Source organism: Salvelinus namaycush, chromosome 16 (assembly GCF_016432855.1).
Source record: "Salvelinus namaycush isolate Seneca chromosome 16, SaNama_1.0, whole genome shotgun sequence".
NCBI lineage: Eukaryota > Metazoa > Chordata > Actinopteri > Salmoniformes > Salmonidae > Salvelinus > Salvelinus namaycush.
Window position 1 is genome coordinate 48302700 of NC_052322.1, and position 24325 is coordinate 48327024.

Below are 24325 nucleotides of genomic sequence, written 5' to 3' on the forward strand. Positions count from 1 at the left end.
GACTATGAGAGCATTTTGCAGAGGAAAATGGGTTTGAGGCATACTATTTAAACTCAGAATGACATGTGGCCCATTGTTCACCTGGTCATCAATGACACGTGACCCATTGTTTACCTTGTTACCTGGCAACGACCACAAGGGCGTTTCAAAGAGCTGTCAGTCAAGGCAAACTCATGAATATAAACTCCCCGCCCACTCTGCCTGTTCTTTCATGCATCCTGATAGTTAGAGATGAGATTAATAAAGGTACTATTTCTTCAATTCTGAGCATTTTAATAGTGTAAAAATGTTATGAGTGATGTTTTGATCAAATAGGATGACTGTGATGTCTTGGGAAATACGATGACTGTGCGGAAACTTTAAACAGTCTGTGGGATATAGAGTAAGTGGCATCCCTATGAAAAGTGTAATCGTCACATAAACCTCACATAAACTGTTGATTGAACAGGGTTAGTTATGAAGGCCCTATTGAGCCCATAGTTTTACATTTGTATATCCTTGTCACAGTCCAGTGACTCCTCAGGGTTGTCAAATGAAAGAAAAAACTGGGACCTAAATTCGACAGACACCGTTGGTTATGGTATGACAGTAGCCTAATGTTTACTCAGTCTGCTGCATAACTGAACAGTCACTGACCACATGTTTCCCACAGCACAAGCCATCTCAGGACCTTGCTGTAATAAATAGTCCCATAAACAAAAAAAACATTTATATGGCGGAGTCGCTCTGTCGGGAAACGCTTATATATAGGAGTGTATTCATTAGTGCACACAGTAGCACTCGTTTTTCAAAGAAAACGAACGTTTTTATAGAACAAATTCAGGCAGGTCCCTCCCCGTTTCGTTCCGTTTGCTTCCGTTTAAGAGTCGTTTCGCAACAGAAACGGCGTAATGAATTCGCCCCTGCTGGGAGCTATTGGACCACGTGACTGGATAGTACACGTTAGGGCAGCCATCGTTTTACCTACTTCATGTCCAACCCAAAATGGGAAAGAGGTGGAAGGATTGGAGAGGATAGAACGAACAGCAATGGAATAGCTTGGCTATTGTGTTTAAATTGCAAAAACTCGCTTTTTCCAATCCTCTCTGTAGGTTTTATTGGTTAAAAACAAGAAGTTGCCAAGTCAAGGTGAGTTTTATTTCGTTCGTGTGTGTTTTTTGTTGTTGTAGATCTTTTGTTTCGGCTTTACTTTGGCTTTCCTGTCTGAATAATTAACTATTCAAGGGTTTTAGACGCAAATCAATATATGTCATGAATAGGGATATAGCTTGGTTGATTTATCAAATCAAATGCCACGAAGTCAGAATTGTATAAATGTATTTTCAACAAGGAATCTCATCAGTCTTTGCCGCCACACCCGCACTTATCTAACTGATTATGACTAGTAACACGCTTCCTGTGTTAAGGCTACAAAGTAACCGTACCTTCACCTTGCTAGTGGGCCAGTCCAGTGGTCACAGCGGACTTCCAGCTGGGGTGTGTGTTGGGGATTAGGCTAGCTAACCTTGCTATATAGGTCAGGTAATGACTAACTCGCGTCATCACCTGCCCTGAGTGTATGGTACGTTTAGAAAAGCAGTAACCTCGGGAATCCTTGACAATCTAGCAATACGATAGACTTGTTAAATGCCATAAAACAAATGTCTTTGTGTGCTATGCTGATTTTAATTAGGCTACTGTCATATCATAACCAACTGCGTCTGTCGCATTTAGGTCCCAAAACAGATCTATAGTACCAGGCTAGCTAGATCCTGTTACAGGAGATATATCAGGTCTGTTACCAGGCTAGCTAGATCCTGTTATAGGAGCTACATCAGGTCTGTTACCAGGCTAGCTAGATCCTGTTATAGGAGCTACATCAGGTCTGTTATAGGAGCTACAGCAGGTCTGTTACCAGGCTAGCTAGATCCTGTTACAGGAGCTACATCAGGTCTGTTACCAGGCTAGCTAGATCCTGTTATAGGAGCTACATCAGGTCTGTTACCAGGCTAGCTAGATCCTGTTATAGGAGCTACATCAGGTCTGTTACCAGGCTAGCTAGATCCTGTTATAGGAGCTACATCAGGTCTGTTACCAGGCTAGCTAGATCCTGTTATAGGAGCTACATCAGGTCTGTTACCAGGCTAGCTAGATCCTGTTACAGGGGCTACATCAGGTCTGTTACAGGAGCTACAGCAGGTCTGTTACCAGGCTAGCTAGATCCTGTTATAGGGGCTACATCAGGTCTGTTACCAGGCTAGCTAGATCCTGTTATAGGAGCTACATCAGGTCTGTTACCAGGCTAGCTAGATCCTGTTATAGGAGCTACATCAGGTCTGTTACCAGGCTAGCTAGATCCTGTTATAGGGGCTACATCAGGTCTGTTACCAGGCTAGCTAGATCCTGTTACAGGAGCTACATCAGGTCTGTTACCAGGCTAGCTAGATCCTGTTATAGGGGCTACATCAGGTCTGTTACCAGGCTAGCTAGATCCTGTTATAGGAGCTACATCAGGTCTGTTACCAGGCTAGCTAGATCCTGTTATAGGAGCTACATCAGGTCTGTTACCAGGCTAGCTAGATCCTGTTATAGGAGCTACATCAGGTCTGTTACCAGGCTAGCTAGATCCTGTTATAGGAGCTACATCAGGTCTGTTACCAGGCTAGCTAGATCCTGTTACAGGGGCTACATCAGGTCTGTTACCAGGCTAGCTAGATCCTGTTATAGGAGCTACATCAGGCCTGTTACCAGGCTAGCTAGATCCTGTTACAGGGGCTACAGCAGGTCTGTTACCAGGCTAGCTAGATCCTGTTACAGGGGCTACATCAGGTCTGTTACCAGGCTAGCTAGATCCTGTTATAGGAGCTACATCAGGTCTGTTACCAGGCTAGCTAGATCCTGTTACAGGGGCTACATCAGGTCTGTTACCAGGCTAGCTAGATCCTGTTACAGGAGATATATCAGAGCATCTAGCCAGCAGCATCACTGTTGTTGGTCACGTCTTGATTGGGTCATTGGTGACGGTCCTCTGTTTTAGAACTGCATCATCTGCACTTCAACTGCAAGACCGTTAGAATTGGGATGTTATGATCGCTGGCGACCTACACACCTAAACGAAATCTGAATTTGACACAAAAGAAGTTCAGGTAGTTTTCAGCCTAAATGTAGACTTGGTCAACACAAGAGACCAGTGTTCCCTTGGCTCAGCTAAATCCTTTAGAGTGCCCTCTGCATCTCAATCAGCTCCTTACTAACCCAGGGGCCTGGAAACCCCCGAGACAACCAGCGACAGGACCTAACTCGCCAGCCTCTCTCGTTCCTCCACCTTCCCTCACATTCATTTACAGTATACATATGAATAGGGACGGATACAAGCACCCAATGTGTTGCCCCATAGTGTGTATCTTAGGCAAATGTTCAGCAAGCGTCGTTAGATTCAACTGAAAGTTTAAAAAAATAAATAAATGCAGGTAGTCCGCCAATATTGGCAGACTGCCAGGAAAGGGGGTATTAGTTACCATCACTATTCGCTAATCAATTTAAATGTAATCTATTTCTGCTATTACCTATAGCCTGTGAAGCGAGTGGTGGTTCTTCTGAGAAAGGGGGAATGAATGGTTAAACATGCACCCCCAATGGCACCCTATTGCCAACGTAGTGCACTACTTTTGACCAGAGCCCTATAGACCTTGGTCAAAAGTAGTGCACTAGATAGGGAATAGGGTGCCATTTGAGTCATAAGCCAAAGTCTCCAGCACAAAGGATGTGCAAATTAACATGTTTCATTCTCCCGTGGCCTGAGGCCCTGAAGGCTGGACAGGCATTGAGAAGGACGATTGTTTACATCAGGCTGTGATCCCAAATGGTACTCCGTTCCCTATTTAGTGCACTACTTTTGACCAAGGTCTATAGGGCTCTGGTCAAAAGTAGTGCACAGGGTGCCATTTGGGAAGTAGACCTAGAGAGTGGCCACCGGCTGCTGGGGTATTCTTCCCCTCTGTTTGGCCATCACAGAGGAGACATGCCCCATTTTAAATGGTTGTTTACTTGTATTAGATAAAGAGCCAAAACGCTTCTCAATGAACTCTTGTCTACAATTCAATTAGTGTGGCCTAACCTTTCCCTTCTCAGCAGCAGCTAGCAGGCTTTAGTTCCTGTTACCACAGTTCCCTGGTTGTCTTTAGTTCCCTGGCTGTCTGATAGCACAGTTCCCTGTGTCTTTAGTTCCCTGGCTGTCTGATACCACAGTTCCCTGGCTGTCTGATACCACAGTTCCCTGGCTGTCTGATACCACAGTTCCCTGGCTGTCTTTAGTTCCCTGGCTGTCTGATACCACAGTTCCCTGGCTGTCTTTAGTTCCCTGGCAGTCTGATACCACAGTTCCCTGTGTCTTTAGTTCCCTGGCAGTCTGATACCACAGTTCCCTGGCTGTCTGATACCACAGTTCCCTGGCTGTCTGATACCACAGTTCCCTGGTTGTCTTTAGTTCCCTGGCTGTCTGATACCACAGTTCCCTGGTTGTCTTTAGTTCCCTGGCAGTCTGATACCACAGTTCCCTGGCTGTCTGATACCACAGTTCCCTGCCTGTCTTTAGTTCCCTGGCTGTCTGATACCACAGTTCCCTGGCTGTCTTTAGTTCCCTGGCTGTCTGATAGCACAGTTCCCTGGCTGTCTGATAGCACAGTTCCCTGGCTGTCTGATAGCACAGTTCCCTGTATGTCTTTAGTTCCCTGGCTGTCTGATAGCACAGTTCCCTGTATGTCTTTAGTTCCCTGGCTGTCTGATAGCACAGTTCCCTGTATGTCTTTAGTTCCCTGGCTGTCTGATAGCACAGTTCCCTGTGTGTCTTTAGTTCCGTGGCTGTCTGTTACCACAGTTCCCTGGCTGTCTTTAGTTCCGTGGCTGTCTGCTACCACAGTTCTGTGGCTGTCTGCTACCACAGTTCTGTGGCTGTCTGCTACCACAGTTCCCTGGCTGTCTGCTACCACAGTTCCCTGGCTGTCTGCTAGCACAGTTCCCTGGCTGTCTGCTAGCACAGTTCCCTGGCTGTCTGCTAGCACAGTTCCCTGGCTGTCTGCTAGCACAGTTCCCTGGCTGTCTGCTAGCACAGTTCCCTGGCTGTCTGCTAGCACAGTTCCCTGGCTGTCTGCTAGCACAGTTCCCTGGCTGTCTGATAGCACAGTTCCCTGGCTGTCTTTAGTTCCCTGGCTGTCTGATAGCACAGTTCCCTGGCTGTCTGATAGCACAGTTCCCTGGCTGTGATACCACAGTTCCCTGGCTGTCTTTAGTTCCCTGGCTGTCTTTAGTTCCCTCTATGTCTGATAGCACAGTTCCCTGGCTGTCTTTAGTTCCCTGGCTGTCTTTAGTTCCCTGGCTGTCTTTAGTTCCCTGGCTGTCTTTAGTTCCCTGTATGTCTGATACCACAGTTCCCTGGCTGTCTTTAGTTCCCTGGCTGTCTTTAGTTCCCTGTATGTCTGATACCACAGTTCCCTGGCTGTCTTTAGTTCCCTGGCTGTCTTTAGTTCCCTGTATGTCTGATACCACAGTTCCCTGGCTGTCTTTAGTACCCTGTATGTCTTTAGTTCCCTGTATGTCTTTAGTTCCCTGGCTGTCTGATACCACAGTTCCCTGGCTGTCTGCTACCCTAGTCCCCTGGCTGTCTGATACCACAGTTCCCTGGTTGTATGCTTGTCCCCTAGCAACACGTGCTGTCTTCTGTCCTAACAACATGGACAGAATACAGATAGAATTGATCAGACATGCTGATGATCGGTAATGACACCCGAGCCCATTAATGTGCATCGTTTTGTTCAGGTGACATCCTTTTTAGACAATGTGGAAGAACATGACAATAAACACATTTTGATTTTTTGAATTGAACCATTGCTTTAAGTTGTCACTTTGGTGCAATATTGGTGAAGAGTGATGCAATACAACGTTCCAAGCAATGTGGCAAGCTACACCAGCTGTTGCATAAGATTGCAACATTTGAGTGGGGCAAGAAATCGTCAAAACCCCAGATCTGTGCCGCCGCACAGCACAAACGCACGTAGGAGCTACTGTAATGTTGCCAGGCAAATTTCCCCTAAAAGGGACAAAGTATTTCATTTTAAATGAATTCAAAACAACACAGATCAAATTTATTCATATAGCCCTTCGTACATCAGCTGATATCTCAAAGTGCTGTACAGAAACCCAGCCTAAAACCCCAAACAGCAAGCAATGCAGGTGTAGAAGCACGGTGGCTAGGAAACACTCCCTAGAAAGGCCAAAACCTAGGAAGAAACCTAGAGAGGAGGTTTGGGTCTGGAACCAGGCTAAAACAACACAGATGGGTCTGGAACCAGGCTAAAACAACACAGATGGGTCTGGAACCAGGCTAAAACAACACAGATGGGTCTGGAACCAGGCTAAAACAACACAGATGGGTCTGGAACCAGGCTAAAACAACACAGATGGGTCTGGAACCAGGCTAAAACAACACAGGTGGGTCTGGGACCAGGCTAAAACAACACAGATGGGTCTGGAACCAGGCTAAAACAACACAGATGGGTCCGGAACCAGGCTAAAACAACACAGATGGGTCCGGAACCAGGCTAAAACAACACAGATGGGTCCGGGACCAGGCTAAAACAACACAGGTGGGTCTGGGACCAGGCTAAAACAATACAGGTGGGTCTGGGACCAGGCTAAAACAATACAGGTGGGTCTGGGACCAGGCTAAAACAATACAGGTGGGTCTGGGACCAGGCTAAAACAACACAGGTGGGTCTGGGACCAGGCTAAAACAATACAGGTGGGTCTGGGACCAGGCTAAAACAACACAGGTGGGTCTGGGACCAGGCTAAAACAATACAGGTGGGTCTGGGACCAGGGTAAAACAACACAGGTGGGTCTGGGACCAGGCTAAAACAATACAGGTGGGTCTGGGACCAGGCTAAAACAACACAGGTGGGTCTGGGACCAGGCTAAAACAACACAGGTGGGTCTGGGACCAGGCTAAAACAACACAGGTGGGTCCTATGACGTGAATATGGTGCCATTTGGTGCACTATGAAGTAGAGGTCGACCGATTTAATCATTTAATTAGGGCCGATTCAAGTTTTCATAACAATCGGAAATCGGTAATTTTGGACGCCGAATTTTATTTTACATTTTTTAATTTAACCAGGCAAGTCAGTTAAGAGCACATTCTTATTTTCAATGACGGCCTAGGAACGGTGGGTTAACTGCCTTGTTCAGGGGCAGAACGACAGATTTTTACCTTGTCAGCTCAGGGATTCAATCTTGCAACCTTACGGTTAACTAGTCCAATGCTCTAACCACCTGCCTCACGAGGAGCCCGCCTGTTACGCGAATGCAGTAAGAAGCCAAGGTAAGTTGCTAGCTAGCATTAAACTTATCTTTATAAAAAACAATCAATCAATCATAATCACTAGTTATAACTACACATGGTTGATGATATTACTAGTTTATCTAGCGTGTCTTGCATATAATCGATGCAGTGCGCATTCGCGAAAAAGGGCTGTCGTTGCTCCAACGTGTACCTAACCATAAACATCAATGCCTTTCTTAAAATCAATACACAGAAGTATATATTTTTAAACCTGCATACCAGGTGAAATTGTGTCACTTCTCTTGCGTTCATTGCACGCAGAGTCAGGGTATATGCAACAGTTTGGGCCGCCTGGCTCATTGCGAACTAATTTGCCAGAATTTTTCGTAATTATGACATAACATTGAAGGTTGTGCAATGTAACAGGAATATTTAGACTTATGGATGCCACCCGTTAGATAAAATACAGTTCCGTATTTCACTGAAAGAATAAACGTTTTGTTTTCGAGATGATAGTTTGACCATATTAATTTGACCATATTAATTAAGTCTATAATTTGATAGAGCAGTCTGACTGAGCGGTGGTGGGCACCAGCAGGCTCGTAAGCATTCATTCAAACAGCACTTTACTGCGTTTTGACAGCAGCTATGACTTCAAGCCTATCAACTCCCGAGATTAGGCTGGTGTAACTGATGTGAAATGGCTAGCTAGTTAGTGGGGTGCACGCTAATAGCGTTTCAAACGTCACTCGCTCTGAGACTTGGAGTAGTTGTTCCCCTTGCTCTGCATGGGTAACCCTGCTTCGAGGGTGGCTGTTGTCATTGTGTTCCTGGTTCGAGCCCAGGTAGTGGCGAGGAGAGGGACGGAAGCTATACTGTTACACTGGCAATACTGAAGTGCCTATAAGAACATCCAATAGTCAAAGGTATATGAAATACAAATCGTATAGAGAGAAATAGTCCTATAATAACTACAACTTAAAACTTCTTACCTGGGAACCACCAGCTTTCATATGTTCTCATGTTCTGAGCAAGGAACTTAAACGTTAGCTTTCTTACATGGCACATATTGCACTTTTACTTTCTTCTCCAACACTTTGTTTTTGCATTATTTAAACCAAATTGAACATGTTTCATTATTTGAGGCTAAATTGATTGTATTGATGTATTATATTAAGTTAAAATAAGTGTTCATTCAGTATTGTTGTAATTGTCATTATTACAAATAAAGAAAAAATCGGCCAATTAATCGGTATCGGCTATTTTGGTCCTCCAATAATCGGTATCGGCGTTGAAAAATCATAATCGGTCGACCTCTACGATGAAGGTAATATGGTGCCATTTGGGACTGAGACTCCGTGTTCTGTAACTCTGTCTGGTAGCCGGTCACTCTGTCTGGTAGCCGGTCACTCTGTCTGGTAGCCGGTCACTCTGTCTGGTAGCCGGTCACTCTGTCTGGTAGCCGGTCACTCTGTCTGGTAGCCGGTCACTCTGTCTGGTAGCCGGTCACTCTGTCTGGTAACTCGTAACTCTGTCTGGTAACTCGTAACTCTGTCTAGTAACTCTGTCTGGTAGCCGGTCACTCTGTCTGGTAGCCGGTCACTCTGTCTGGTAGCCGGTCACTCTGTCTGGTAGCCGGTCACTCTGTCTGGTAGCTCGTAACTCTGTCTGGTAGCTCGTAACTCTGTCTGGTAGCTCGTAACTCTGTCTGGTAACTCGTAACTCTGTCTGGTAACTCGTAACTCTGTCTGGTAACTCGTAACTCTGTCTGGTAGCCGGTAACTCTGTCTGGTAGCCGGTAACTCTGTCTGGTAACTCGTAACTCTGTCTAGTAACTCTGTCTGGTAGCCGGTAACTCTGTCTAGTAACTCTGTCTGGTAGCCGGTCACTCTGTCTGGTAGCCGGTCACTCTGTCTGGTAGCCGGTAACTCTGTCTGGTAGCCGGTAACTCTGTCTAGTAACTCTGTCTGGTAGCCGGTCACTCTGTCTGGTAGCCGGTAACTCTGTCTGGTAGCCGGTCACTCTGTCTGGTAGCCGGTCACTCTGTCTGGTAGCCGGTCACTGCAGTCACAGTGTAGCCAGACCAGTAGCCTTGTGTTTTCTTGCCCTGGAAAACCAGACAGTAACAGCATGTGTTATATGTTTAAGCCAGAAGTATGATTATTTTTCCTACTATCCCCTGACCAGACAACTGTATCATAAGAAATGTCTTAGTCTTTCTGCCCTCTTATTTCCTATTTTTGGAAATTGTCGGCATTTATTTTAGTTTGGCTGAACAGAGTGAAGTTTACAGCAGAGATGGAAGTACACTGTATATTTCCTAGTAGTGTCACAGTCGTCCTTTCCACTGTCAGTAGCCGGTAACTCTGTCAGTAGCCGGTAACTCTGTCAGTAGCCGGTAACTCTGTCAGTAGCCGGTAACACTGTCAGTAGCCGGTAACTCTGTCAGTAGCCGGTAACTCTGTCAGTAGCCGGTAACTCTGTCAGTAGCCGGTAACTCTGTCTAGTAGCCGGTAACTCTGTCTAGTAGCCGGTAACTCTGTCTAGTAGCCGGTAACTCTGTCTAGTAGCCGGTAACTCTGTCTAGTAGCCGGTAACTCTGTCTAGTAGCCGGTAACTCTGTCTAGTAGCCGGTAACTCTGTCTAGTAGCCGGTAACTCTGTCTAGTAGCCGGTAACTCTGTCAGTAGCCGGTAACTCTGTCTAGTAGCCGGTAACTCTGTCAGTAGCCGGGCCTCCCAGTTGCAAATGATGCTCTTATGTTTTTTCCCAAAAAATGTTTTCTTTATGTGAAACCAGAAATATTATTTGGTTTACACCCCCAGACCAGACTACCCCAGTGACCTAGTAACAGTTAGTTAGTCCTAGAAGACTGTGTCAGTTATTTTTGTGAGTGTCATTCTGAAACGTAATTTTAGCTGGAAAAACATGAAATTGAGTACAGCTAATCAATTCTCTCATCATCCCAAATTACTGGCCAGTGAGCTCAGTTGTATTTTTATGCCCTTTTATTTAGGCATACTAAGACTTTCTGGGGGGGGGGTCTTTCAGCAATGAGTGATGTTGCCCTCAATCTTCTTGGAGTCATTTCATGGAATATTTCAAATATTCTGAAGACAAAATGATTTCATAATGTGTCGGTCTGTTCCAGTGTTTGGTATAATATTAACATCAAAGCCTCTGACATCCTATAGTGTTTTTAAGGGTCTGTTGCACGTATATAACCAGCCATAGTCAATTGATTAGCCAGCAGCTGTGGGTTAAAGAGCTGAACTGAGGCAGTTTTAAAATACTAATCTCATATAATTAGCAGATGCTTTTTATCCAAAGTGATTTACAGTACATTGAGTGCATACATTTTCTTGTATGTGATTCCTGCATGTGGGAATTGAACCCATAACCTTGCTACTAGCACCAGGCCCTTACTAACTGAGCCACACATTATAGTAATAGGAGAATAGGAAGCCAATGTAAGTTGTTGGTGTGATGATTCGTGTTTGACCTCTCTACTCATCCATCTTCCCTTCCTACTGGCTCTTCTCATCCATTTCTCCTTTCTCCTCTTCATCCATCTCTCCTTTCTCCTCTTCATCCATCTCTCCTTTCTCCTCTTCATCCATCTCTCCTTTCTCCTTCTCATCCATCTCTCCTTTCTCCTCTTCATCCATCTCTCCTTTCTCCTTCTCATCCATTTCTCCTTCTCATCCATTTCTCCTTTCTCCTCTTCATCCATTTCTCCTTCTCATCCATTTCTCCTTTCTCCTCTTCATCCATTTCTCCTTTCTCCTCTTCATCCATTTCTCCTTTCTCCTCTTCATCCATTTCTCCTTTCTCCTCTTCATCCATTTCTCCTTTCTCCTCTTCATCCATTTCTCCTTTCTCCTCTTCATCCATTTCTCCTTTCTCCTCTTCATCCATTTCTCCTTTCTCCTCTTCATCCATTTCTCCTTTCTCCTCTTCATCCATTTCTCCTTTCTCCTCCTCATCCATCTCTCCTTTCTCCTCCTCATCCATTTCTCCTTTCTCCTCCATTTCTCTCCTTTCTCCTCCTCATCCATTTCTCCTTTCTCCTTTCTCCTCCATTTCTCTCCTTTCTCCTCCTCATCCATTTCTCTCCTTCCTCCTATCTCTTCCCAGGTGGGCTTGAACCAGGACCTGGCCTGATCTGTTACCTGGCAACCAGTGACGGGGCACCAATCCTAGCCTCCTGATTGGCTGTGACAGAAGCAGGCTGTAGAGGTGGAGAGGAGGGGGCAACCGAACACGAACTGCTTTGCTTCCCCCCCCCCCCCTTTTTTTCCCCTTCTTTGTTTTGAGGGGGGGGAAGAGGAGAACTCGGCAGGAGGAGGAGTGCTCTGTGGGCGCACTAACTTCACAGAGGAGCATGGGGCAGAGTGTTCCTGGAGGCATAAAGACTATTGACATGAGGGATCCGGCGTTCAGGCCTCTGGAGCTGGCAGCTCTGGACCATAACAAGCCCTCCAGGCTGGACCTGCTGCTGGACATGCCCCCTGCTGGACAGGCGGTCCAGATGCAGCACTCCTGGAACAACAACGACCGATCGCTCAACATCTTCGTCAAGGACGACAACAAACTGGTCTTCCATCGGCACCCCGTGGCTCAGAGCACAGATGCCATCCGGGCCTGTATCGGCTACACCCGGGGGCTACACATCTGGGAGATCAGCTGGGCCATGAGACAGCGGGGAACGCACGCCATCGTCGGCGTGGCGACAGGAGACGCTCCTCTTCATTCTGTAGGCTACACGACCCTGGTGGGTAATAACCACGAGTCCTGGGGCTGGGACCTGGGACGGAATAAACTCCACCATGACGGAAAGAACCTGCCTAGTAAGACATACCCTGCGTTCCTGGAGCCGGATGAGACGTTTATAGTCCCCGACTCATTCCTGGTAGTGTTGGACATGGACGAGGGGACTCTGAGCTATATTGTGGATGGACAGTACTTGGGGGTGGCTTTCAGAGGACTCAAAGGGAGGAAGCTGTACCCTGTCGTCAGTGCTGTGTGGGGGCACTGTGAAATACGAATCCGGTACATCAATGGACTTGATCGTAAGTAGTGCCTATAACAGAGCTCTCCAACCCTGTTCCTTGAGAGCTGCCCTCCTGTAGGTTTTGCCCCAGTTGTAACTAACCTGATTCAGTTTATCAACCAGTTAATGATGAGAATGAGGTGTGCTAGATTAGGGTTGGAGTGAACCTCCAGGACTAGCTTTCCATGAACAGGGTTGGAGTGAACCGCCAGGACTAGCGTTCCATGAACAGGGTTGGAGTGCCCTGGCCTATAATATATTTTCTAAACTGTAATTGTTCAGGGTTGGCTTTGGTCTTTGCTCTGAGACATGATTTTAGACAATTTTTTCTTTCTAAACGCCATAGGAATCTACTATTAGCCTCGTCTCACAGCCAGCTGTTGTCCTGGGTGCTTTGGAACGTTCAGAAATATTCTATGTAGAACAAACATGCCTCTCTGACATGCATTAGGATAAGGAATCATGTTGGATCTAGTTTTGACACTTCTATCTGTTACAGTTGAAAATATGAGGGTTACCGCACGTGTTCCTAGCTATCACTTAATACTTAGGGAATACCTAGGGAACTATAGCAACAGTGTCTGTCTGGACATTGGTATGTGGTTGGAATCTGGCAAATGTGCCTTTTTGTTCCACCACTGGCAGGTAAAATGAGAGAATCTCCCAGACACTTTTTTTTTATTTTAAATTATTTTTAAACCAGCAAATATTTTTGGGGACATAATTACACCAAAAATAACTGAATGAGCATTCTTTAATGTTTTTAAAAAACAAGAACTGTATTACTAGTAATAAGTAATGTATGGCTCAATTTACCTTTTTGTGACCTGAGTTTTAAACAATTAGTTAAAATAAATAATTTTGATACAATAGTCAAACTGATAAACGGTTGTACAAATGAACATCAACAATCAACAAAGTTCCTTGCTCTGCCACAAAATGCTGAGTGATACGGTTTATATATTATTAGTTCAGGGCTCGAACACTGACGTTTTTGTTTTTTTACAATGAGCACTTAGTTCATATTTAGGAACACACACAAATAAATGTAGGATCACAATAAAATTGAGTGTTTTTAATGATTTTTAATGACTAAAACGATTTTTGCCGTGTTGTACGCTCAATCAAGCACAATGTACCCCCAGATATGAGTCATTAGGTGAGACCAAATTGTTCAACTGCCCCTTTTAAGTTAACGGCACTTGTGTTTGTCTGTCTCAGAGATGAGAATCTCTGTACGCTGGCAGCAGAACGTTGCAGCAAACAAAATCAACCTAGCATGTGAACAAAACGATGTAACTAGCCAATAATCACCAGGACAAAGTCACACTTCACTAGCCTTTCAGGTCCATTCAACCAACTTCTACATTTGGGCTTTGGATTGGGGGAGGGAAGAAAAAAACTGTTCCCAAATGCTGTGTGATCACCCGCCAACGTGGCTGGTGAAATAGACATCTTACCCGCTAATGCCAAAATCTACCCGCATTTGGCAGGTGACGGGTGTTAATTTCCCACCCTTGTTGTAATACTTCCTCCTAGGGAACTTTAGCAGCAGTGTCAGTCTGTCTAGACATTGGGTTGTACAGATTGATGTGATTCAGAACTAGGGTCATAGACACAATTTCAGGGCTGCATTTACATGTTCTTAAAAATACTCAAAATGTATCTAATATATATAAAGTCAAGAAATCTGTAATTGATTTTTAACGTTTTTGCTGAGAAGATCTTAGTTGTACAGTGTAGTCGCCGACTGCTAGAAATGAACAGTAGACCATAGGAACTGACAAGACAACACAAACAGATCTGGGACCAGGCTAGCCTAACTGTAGTCTGTTCTAGCCTGTTTCCGTATCTGTCTGTGTTGTCTTGCCAACTACTAGAAATGAACAGTGGACCATAGGAACTGACAAGACAACACAAACAGATCTGGGACCAGGCTAGCCTAACTGTAGTCTGTTCTAGCCTGGTTCCGTATCTGTTTGTGTTGTCTTGCCAACTCCTTTACATTAACAGTGACCATAGGAACTGGCAAGAGAGCACAAACAGATCTGGGACCAGGCTAGCCTAACTGTAGTCTGTTCTAGCTTGGTTCCAGATCTGTTTGTGTTGTCTTGCCAACTCCCTTACATTAACAGTGACCATAGGAACTGGCAAGAGAGCACAAAGGTCTGAGATCAGGCTTCTCTGGTGTTGCCTTGGTGTGCGTTCATGTTTTTAATGGGGCCAACCTTTGAACGTTCTGTTACGCTCAAGTTAATTACATCAATAAACACTGAAATTGTGTGGACATCCCAAATGGCACCCTATTCCCTACATAGTGCACTACTTTAGACCAGGACCAATAGGACTCTGTAGTAGTGCACTACTTTTGACCAGAGCCCTATGAGACCCTATTCCCTACATAGTGCACTACTTTTGACCACAGTTTTGAGTACAACTTCATCGTTGTTATTGATGTAATGAACTTGGGTGTAACAGTACATTTCAAAGGTTGACCCCATTTTAAAATACATTACTGCACATCAAGGTTACACCAGAGACCTGAGGATTTGTAGCCTGGACTCAGACCTTTGTGCTCTCTTGCCATTTCCTATGGTCCACTGTTAATGTAAAGGAGTTGGCAAGATAACACAAACAGATCTGGAACCAGGCTAGAACAGACTACAGTTAGGCTAGCCTGGTCCCAGATCTGCTAGTGTTGTCTTGCCTACGTCTATGATAAATCGATCTGGGACCAAGTTAGAGGCATCTACAGACTACACTGTTAGGCTAGCCTAGTCCCAGATCTGCTAGTGTGGTCTACTTCTATGATAAATCGATCTGGGACCAAGTTAGAGGCATCTACAGACTACACTGTTAGGCTAACATGGTCCCAGATCTATTTGTGCTGTTTTCCCAAACTTTAGCCTGCCAATTCAGCAAAACAGTCTAAACAGATCTGGGACCAGGCTAGAGCCATTGATTACAACTACTATGTAAGCCAGTTGGGCACTACCTGATAATGTGCCACTGGCATCGTGATTACATTTTTATTTATGTATCTCTTCTATGCCCCAGAAACAACAAATGTAATCATTTAACAAACCTGTTCATCACTTTGATCTAGGTTTTGGGGTAGTATTTTCTGTAGTAAGGAGTGGCAAGAGAATAGTCCCTTTTTTAAGTGATTGATCTGACATGACTAGAATAGTGCACTGTAAAGCCTGTGATATGTTTCCCAGTTCCCAGTTTCCATTTCAACAATTTTACTGAGTTACAGTTCATATAAGGAAATGAGTCAATTTGAAATAAATATATTAGGCCCTAATCTATAGATTTCACATGACTGGGCAGAGACTGGGAGGCAGGCCCACCCACTTGGGAGGCAGGCCCACCCACTTGGGAGGCAGGCCCACCCACTTGGGAGGCAGGCCCACCCACTTGGGAGGCAGGCCCACCCACTTGGGAGGCAGGCCCACCCACTTGGGAGGCAGGCCCACCCACTTGGGAGGCAGGCCCACCCACTTGGGAAGCCAAGCCCATCCAGTCAGAATGCTTTTTTTTCCCCACAAAAGGGCTTTATTATAGACATAAATACTCCTTAGTTTCATCAGCTGTCCGGGTGGCTGGTCTCAGACGATCCCGCAGGTGAAGAAGCCGGATGTGGAGGTCCTGGGCTGATGTAGTTACACGTGGCCTGAAGGTTGTGAGGCCTGTTGAACGTACTGCCAAATTCTCTTAAACGATGTTGGAGGCGGCTTATGGTAGAGAAATGAACATTCAATTCTCTGGCAACAGCTCTGGTGGACATTCCTGCATTCAGCAAGCCAATTTACACACTTCCTCAAATCTTGAGACATCTGTGGCATTGTGTTGTGTGACAAAACTGCACATTTTAGTGGCCTTTTATTGTCCCCGGCACAAGGTGCACCTGTGTAATGATCATGCTGTTTTAATCAGCTTCTTGATATGCCACACCTGTCAGGTGGATAGATTCCCTTGGCAAAGGAAAAATGCTCAGTAACAGGGATATAAACAAATTAGTGCACAAAATTTGAGAGAAATAAGCTTTTTGTGTGTATAGAATATTTCAAGGATCTTTTATTTCAGCTCATGAAATATGGGACCAACACTTTACATGTTGCATTTTTTTGCCGTGCGGTAGCAGAACGTCTTAAATTTTTTTGTGCCTTCCTTTGACACTGCCTAGTATACAGATCCTGGATGGCAGGACGTTTGGCTCCAGTGACGTATTGGGCTGTACGCACTACCCTCTGTAGCGCCTTACGGATGCCATAACAGGCGGTGATGCAACTGGTCTCCTGAAGGGGAAAAGGCGTTGTCGTGCCCTCTTCACGACTTTCTTGGTGTATTTGGACCATGATAGTTCATTGATGTGGACGCCAAGGAACTTGAAACTCAACCCGCTCCACTTCAGCCCCGTTGATGTTAATGGGGGCCTGTTCGGCCCTCCTTTTCCTGTAGTCCACGATCAGCTCCTTTGTCTTGATCACGTTGAGGGAGAGGTTGTTGTCCTCGCACCACACTGCCAGTTCTCTGACCACCTCCCTATAGGCTGTCTCATTGTTGTCAGTGATCAGGCCTACCACCGTTGTGTCGTCAGCAAACTTAATGATGGTGTTGGAAACAGTGGGGAGCTTGACGTTCTCGCTCTCCCTCCAAAGGGCTTTAGCGGCTTGGGATACATATGCTTATATTGTTTGTTTCACTTGCTTTGGCAATCAGAAATGAATAGTAAACATTACCTTACGTTACTCGTTACATTATACAGAAAAGTTTTTAAATAATAGACATTTCAAATGTTTATATTATGGCCATGTACTGTGTTGTAACAATATGAAGTTAGGGCTGGACGATATTGCCAAAATAAATATTATATTACAGTATTTTTCTTTTTCTTTTTAAAAATATATTATTAAAAAAAAATTACAGTATTTTATGTATTTGTACAATGTAAGTTCTAAATTTGCTTCATGAGTAGTGCTTGACCCTAGGGAGGCAACACATACACACTAGGTCAATGGGTCTTCCTCCATTCTGATTGATTTATACTGTTCTATTCAACTTCAACCAAAAACTATTTTCATCCATTTCTTGATTTCATTTGAGATCATTTCCACACTGCAACTTGGGCTGTACGATATGGGCAAACAATCTAAGCTTTATTTTTAACCAAATGTTGCAATTTGACTTGTGATTTAGAACAAAACACTTGGGTGAACTGTTGGAATCATGGAAATAGAAAGATTATTCTAATTGTATAGTTAGAATATAATAATGTGCACTTTGAATACAGTGTTTTGACAAGACAACAAATTTAAAATGCCAGGGAGGAGTTATTGTGACAGTGTAGGAACCAAAGTGTTGATAAGTGTTTCCTATGGGACCCTATAATATTTGGCTCCATTTAATGTTTTCTCTTCGCTGCTTCATGTAGCTAACATATTCCTCTTTGATTTAGAAGATACTGTTGCACAAACAACATGCTAATTTAGATCTACACAGTCACTGGTATTATCAGGCTGTGTAGCTAGTTACGTTTGCTCTGACTGTACATTTATTAGCTAACTAACGATTATCATTAGCGGCTGACATGATGTAGGCCTAACTTGCAAAGAAAAGGCAAACTAGTGTAATTATAGAACGCTAGTGGATTTATATTAGGAAACAGGAAACAGCATTGTTGTCTTCAACATTGTTGCTTGTGCTGCATTAACCATGCAGACTGAACACACGGGATTCATGGTCGAGCAACATCAAATGCACTCCTTGAGTGACAGAGGGCGGGGCTAGGTCTGTGGAAAGCGGGCGTAGAGATCAGAGAGAGATGACTCAAGTAGCGGAGTAAACTAAAAAGGCACTTTACACACGACATATCATATTTAACAAACCAAACGTTCAAATACCGTTATAGAAGGTAAAGTTAAAAACCCAAACTGGTCCGTGCATCAATACCGGTGTATCATAAAATACGGTATACCGCCCAGCCAATAGTTGAAGTACAAAAGGGAGAATAAATAAATATGGGTTGTATATACAATGGTGTTTGTTCTTAACTTGTTGCCCTTTTTCTTGTGGCAACAAGTCACAAATATTGCTGCTGTGATGGCACACTGGTATTTCACCCAATTTGCGTATGGGAGTTTGTAATCTGAGGGAAATGTCTCTATGGTCATACATTTGGCAGGAGGTTGGGAAGTTAAGCTTAATTTCCACCTCCATTTTGTGGGCAGTGAGCACTTAGCTTGTCTACTCTGAAGAGCAAGGTCTGCCTACAGCGGCCTTTCTCAATAGCAAGGCTATGCTCACTGAGTCTACATAGTCAAAACTTTCCTTTAATTTTGGGTCAGTCACAACGGTCAGGTATTCTGCCACTGTGTACTCTCTGTTTAGGGCCAAATAGCATTCTAGTTTGCTCTGTTATTTGTTAATTCTTTCCAATGTGTCAAGTAATTATCTTTTTGTTTTCTCATGATTTGTTTGGGTCTAATTGTGTTGTGTTGCTGTCCTGGGGTCTGTTTGAGAACAGAGCCCCAGGACCAGCTTGATTAGGGGACTCTTCTCCAGGTTCTTCTCTCTGTAGGTGATGGCTCTGTATTGAAAGGTTTGGGAATTGCTTCCTTTTAGGTGGTTGTAGAATTTAACGTCTCTCTTCTGGATTTTGATAATTTGTGGGTTTCGGTCTAATTCTGCATGCATTATTTGGTGTTTTTACGTTGTCCGCAGAGGATGTTTTTGCCAAAATCTCAGTTTAAAAAAAATATATATATTTAGTTATAATTAGATTGGGAAAATGTTAGCCAAATTGAGGTTTGTTCATGACGATAACACTGTTAGATTAACTAGACTAAAGATTATCAGAACATTTAGCTAGCATGTTTTGTAGCCTAGTATAACAGGGGGGTTATTTTGCTCTTCTCTTGCGAAGTAGCCTAGGCCTTATCCTGGCTAAAAGCCCTTGACTGATAATCAATCAATGTGATTTTGTTTTTCTGCATATTTGGTTATTTGATATCTGGCTGGGCAGCTCATGTATTACTTTGCTAATATCTGATCTGACACATCTAGCATGCTATAATTAACCAATAAGGCACCTCTGGGGTTTGTGGTATATGGCCAATATACCACGGCTAAGGACTGTTCTTAGACACAACGCGGTGCAGTCCTTAGCCGTGGTATATTGTCCATATACCACAAACCCCAGAGGTACCTTATTGCTATTATAAACTGGTTACCAACGAAATTAGCGCAGTAAAAATAATTGTTTTGTCATACACGTGGTATTACGGTCTGATATACCAAGGCTCTCAGCCAATCAGCATTCAAGGCTCGAACCACCCACTTTATAATGTAGCATAAAATCAAGTGTGTTATTTTGGTATTTACTCGCACATAGGCAACTCGAAAATCGCATCGGAGGTTGTGAGAGATGAACATGAGACTTCCCATTTAAAAAAAATATATATATATATAATAATATTTTCGTCAAGCTCAGTCAAATTGCTTATTTATACACAACCATTTTATGATCTTGCCATAGGTTTTCAAGTAGATTTAAGTCAAAACTGTAATTCGGCCACTCAGGAGCATTCACTGTCTTCTTGGTAAGCAACTCCAGTGTAGATTTGGCCTTGTGTTTTAGGTTATTGTCCTGCTGAAAGGTGAATTAATTTCCCAGTGTCTGGTGGAAAGCAGACTGATCCAGGTTTTCCTCTAGGATTTTGCCTGTGCTTAGTTCCATTATTTATTTTTATCCAAAAAAAAAAAAAAACTCCCCAGTCCTTAACGATTACAAGCATAGCCATAACATGATGCAACCACCACTGTACTTGTGCATGTGACATTAAAACTAGAAACTATGCTTGAAAATAAGTAGTAAACATAACACTTTGTAATCAAGAAAAAGTTGATTGCTTTGCCACATTTTTGGCAGTTTTACTTTAATGCCTTATTGCAAACAGGATGTATGTTTTGGAATATTTTTATTCTGTACATGCTTCCTTCTTTTCACTCTGTCAATTATTTTGGTATTGTGGAGTAACTACAATGTTGTTGATCCATCCTCAGTTTTCTCCTATCACAGTCATTAAACTCTGAAACTGTTTTAAAATCACCGTTGGCCTCATGGTGAAATCCCTGAGCAGTTTCCTTCCTCTCCGGCAACTGAGTTAGGAAGGAAGTCTGTATCTTTGTAGCGATTGGGTGAATTGATACACCATCCAAAGTGTAATGAGTAACTTCACCCTGCTCAAAGGGATATTTCATTATTGCACACAGTGAGTCCAAGTCCATGTGACTTGTGACTTGTCAAGCAAACTTTTGCTCCTGAACTTATTTAGGCCATAACAAAGGGTTTGAATACTAATTGACTCAAGACATTTCAGCTTTTCATTTTTTATTCATTTGTAAACATTTCAGAAAAATAATTCCACTTTGACATTATTGGATATTGTCTGTTTTGCTGTGCTGTACTCTAAATGTCTCTCTTCCCTCCCCAGCTGAGCCTCTCCCTCTGATGGACATGTGTCGGCGCTCCGTGAGGGTAGCTCTGGGCAGAGAACGACTGAGTGAGATCCATGGTCTGCCTCTACCAGCCTCTCTCAAGAATTACCTGCTCTACCAATGACCCCTCAGCACAACATAGAACACAACTTAGATCCGTGGACTGCTCCGTCTGTTGTCTCAGTACATACACAGAACATGTCTCTCTCTCCTCCGACTGCTCCGTCTGTTGTCTCAGTACATACACAGAACATGCGTTTCTCTCTCTCCTGACTGCCCCGTCTGTTGTCTCAGTACATACACAAAACATGTCTCTCTCTCGCCCCATCTGTTCCCTCAGTACATACACAAAACATGTCTCTCTCTCGCCCCCCTGACTGACCCATCTGTTCCCTCAGTACATACACAAAACATGTCTCTCTCTCGCCCCCCTGACTGCCCCATCTGTTCCCTCAATACATACACAAAACATGTCTCTCTCTCGCCCCCCTGACTGCCCCATCTGTTCCCTCAATACATACACAAAACATGTCTCTCTCTCGCCCCCCTGACTGCCCCATCTGTTCCCTCAATACATACACAAAACATGTCTCTCTCTCGCCCCCCTGACTGCCCCATCTGTTCCCTCAATACATACACAAAACATGTCTCTCTCTCGCCCCCCTGACTGACCCATCTGTTCCCTCAGTACATACACAAAACATGTCTCTCTCTCGCCCGCCTGACTGCCCCATCTGTTCCCTCAGTACATACACAAAACATGTCTCTCTCTCGCCCCCCTGACTGCCCCATCTGTTCCCTCAATACATACACAAAACATGTCTCTCTCTCGCCCCCCTGACTGCCCCATCTGTTCCCTCAATACATACACAAAACATGTCTCTCTCTCGCCCCCCTGACTGCCCCATCTGTTCCCTCAATACATACACAAAACATGTCTCTCTCTCGCCCCCCCTGACTGCCCCATCTGTTCCCTCAATACATACACAAAACATGTCTCTCCCTCGCTCTTTCTGTCTCTGGGATTTTCCCCCTCAGAAGGGTAACCCAACCAGTTCAACAACACATCACTCCAGCCTCTCGGTTCGAGCTCTGACTCATCCTTCCCAGCCCTCAGGGTTGGTTTGTACCAATCACACCACAGAGTGACAAGAACATCATTGTGTGACGCTTGGAGTGTTCAGGAAGCCGTGGAGACCGTGGTTGGTAATGGGTCAAGTCATTTTTTTTTTTATCCTTTTTTTTTTTTAATGGTTTACTTCAATCATATACTGAGATAACCACGTCGATGACAGACATGACATGCAGAGGACTTTGTGCATATCTTTGCTGGTCCTGGGGGCTTTGAGGTGCCTGCCATAGTGGTACTACAATATGTCAGTCTGTGTTGAAGTGCAATGAGTTTAATGGTACGTCAGTCTGTTGTGACCTCAACACCTCTTAATAGTGATTTTGACTTTGTGTCTCTCCTTTTCCGTTTTGTCTTCTTAAATTAACATTCATTCAAGTGATTGCTGTATGACATGTCCTGTTGGTAAATAGTTGTTTTATTGTGTTGGACTCAAACCCCTTCATTTTGGTGGAGGGCCGTTGTGTGCTATAAACAGATAGGTTTGTTGCATGTTGAAAGATATTTGTAAACATTTTCCAAGCACAAGGTGGTGCCATTTCTCATCTCTACCTGTTGCTCCTCTTTTAATGGTCCATCAGGAAATAGTACTCCTTTTTATGTACTTGAGAGATTTTATGACATTTCCTTGGAAGGTTTGTAGTGCTCACCTTCCCTCCCCAGTAGGTGCTGGTTGATCTAGACCCAGACTGTGTGTGCCTGGTGATGACCCAGCACGGACCTCTGTTAGTAAGGTGGTGATACAACTCCATTACTCCTGGAAGCACCAGCACCGCAGTTTGTCCCTCAAGGTGACCGTACACCTACCTACCAACCTTTTAAAGGGACAGTTCACCCAAATTACAAAATTACATTTTTCCCCCCCATGACATTGTAAGCTGTCTCTGGACAAGGACGGAGTACAATCCAAGTTTTGGGTTCGTTTACCTAGAATCCCATAGACTGCTTTCAGGGTAAAAAAAAAAAAAGTATAATTTTATTTGGGTGAAGTGTGCCTTTTAACTCTGCTCTGCTATCAGTTTTTTTCCCTGCAATATTTGAAGCACCTGTTAAATGTACCGATGTCCCCAACAGATTTTTATTGAAGAGCTTTTTAAAAAATATATATATAAACTGAATGATGACATCGCTGTGAGAATTTCTAACATGTACTAGCTGTTTTGTCATTGGTCACCAAAGCCAAGCCATTCACTGTACAATGTCCGTGACCCATGGTCTTTCTCTCTGCTTTGGACCCATAGACGGTTTCATGTATATCAAGGACTTGTTTGGGTATAAGGGATGGTTAGGCAATTCTAAAATGTGTGGGGATGTCATTGGAAGGTGTGGGGTCTTTTTAATTTTTTTTTTTTTTAATTAGTTAACTATTGTTTTGTGTTAGTTGGAAAGCATATGTTCAAACGGCAATCTGTTTCCTGTATAGTGGACTACCTTTTTTTTTAAATGGGCAGATGTAGTCGGCGTTGTGCTGAGCATTGACTGCGCCGATCGGTTTGTTTTTTTTCACGTTTTTTTCTTTCTTTCTAGTTTGCTCCTTTTTGTTTTTCTTTATGTAGTAACTACCTAATAAAAGTTTATTTCTAATTATATTTTGTGTTGTGCTGTCAAGTGACTTGTGTATAATTTCATGGGGTCCTCAAAGTATTGACACGGTAATAGAACCAAGTGTGTGTGAATCGAAATGGAACTGAATTGTGTAAAGTTTGAAATATGGTAATTTTAAACTCATCTGTCGCTTCCAATAATCATGGGTTTGATTCCTGCTGGGGCCACCCATACGAAAAATATGCACTCACTTTGGATAAACACGTCTGATTAGTAGGAAATGGGAGCTCCGCCTGGATCTTCCTCATCTAGCCGTCAGGGGATGCCAAAGAGCAGATACTGGCCTTCTAGCACCAAACTACCTGTATGAACGTTCAGCTGAGTCTCTTCTAAAACATTTCACTCCCAAGTGAATCAATTTGCTGTAGCGACTTAGCACCAGGTGATCATAAAGAACATATCAAAACAGATTTTCGCTCAAGATAATTCTGCAGTGTTGCCTCTTGGCTCTTGCATCAAAAAACCAACTGACCGTCCACTACTTTTCTATAAGTCGATTGTCTCCAAGGGTAAAAAAACCCAACAACATTCAGATATTTGTCATTGTTCATACTGTGATTCAATATCCTGTATGACACCAGACATATTTGTATAATATTAAGTGAATTGTTGAGGTTTTAAATGCTCTAAAATGACAAACAATGGTGACTATCACATGGAATTGTTTTATTTATTTTTTACCCTGACCAATAAAACTGGTTCACTGAAGTCAGGAACTTTCC

General features: G+C 43.8%; 1 protein-coding gene across 1 annotated transcript; it reads left to right on the forward strand.

Moving 5' to 3' along the window:
* Positions 1-945: 945 nt before the first annotated feature.
* On the forward strand, positions 946-23587 carry LOC120061529 (SPRY domain-containing SOCS box protein 1-like). Its single transcript, XM_039011438.1, has 3 exons — positions 946-1128; positions 11452-12386; positions 20866-23587. The coding sequence occupies exons 2-3, from the start codon at positions 11699-11701 to the stop codon at positions 20991-20993; spliced, it is 816 nt and encodes a 271-aa protein (XP_038867366.1). The 5' UTR covers positions 946-1128; positions 11452-11698; the 3' UTR covers positions 20994-23587.
* The last annotated feature ends 738 nt before the right edge of the window (positions 23588-24325 follow it).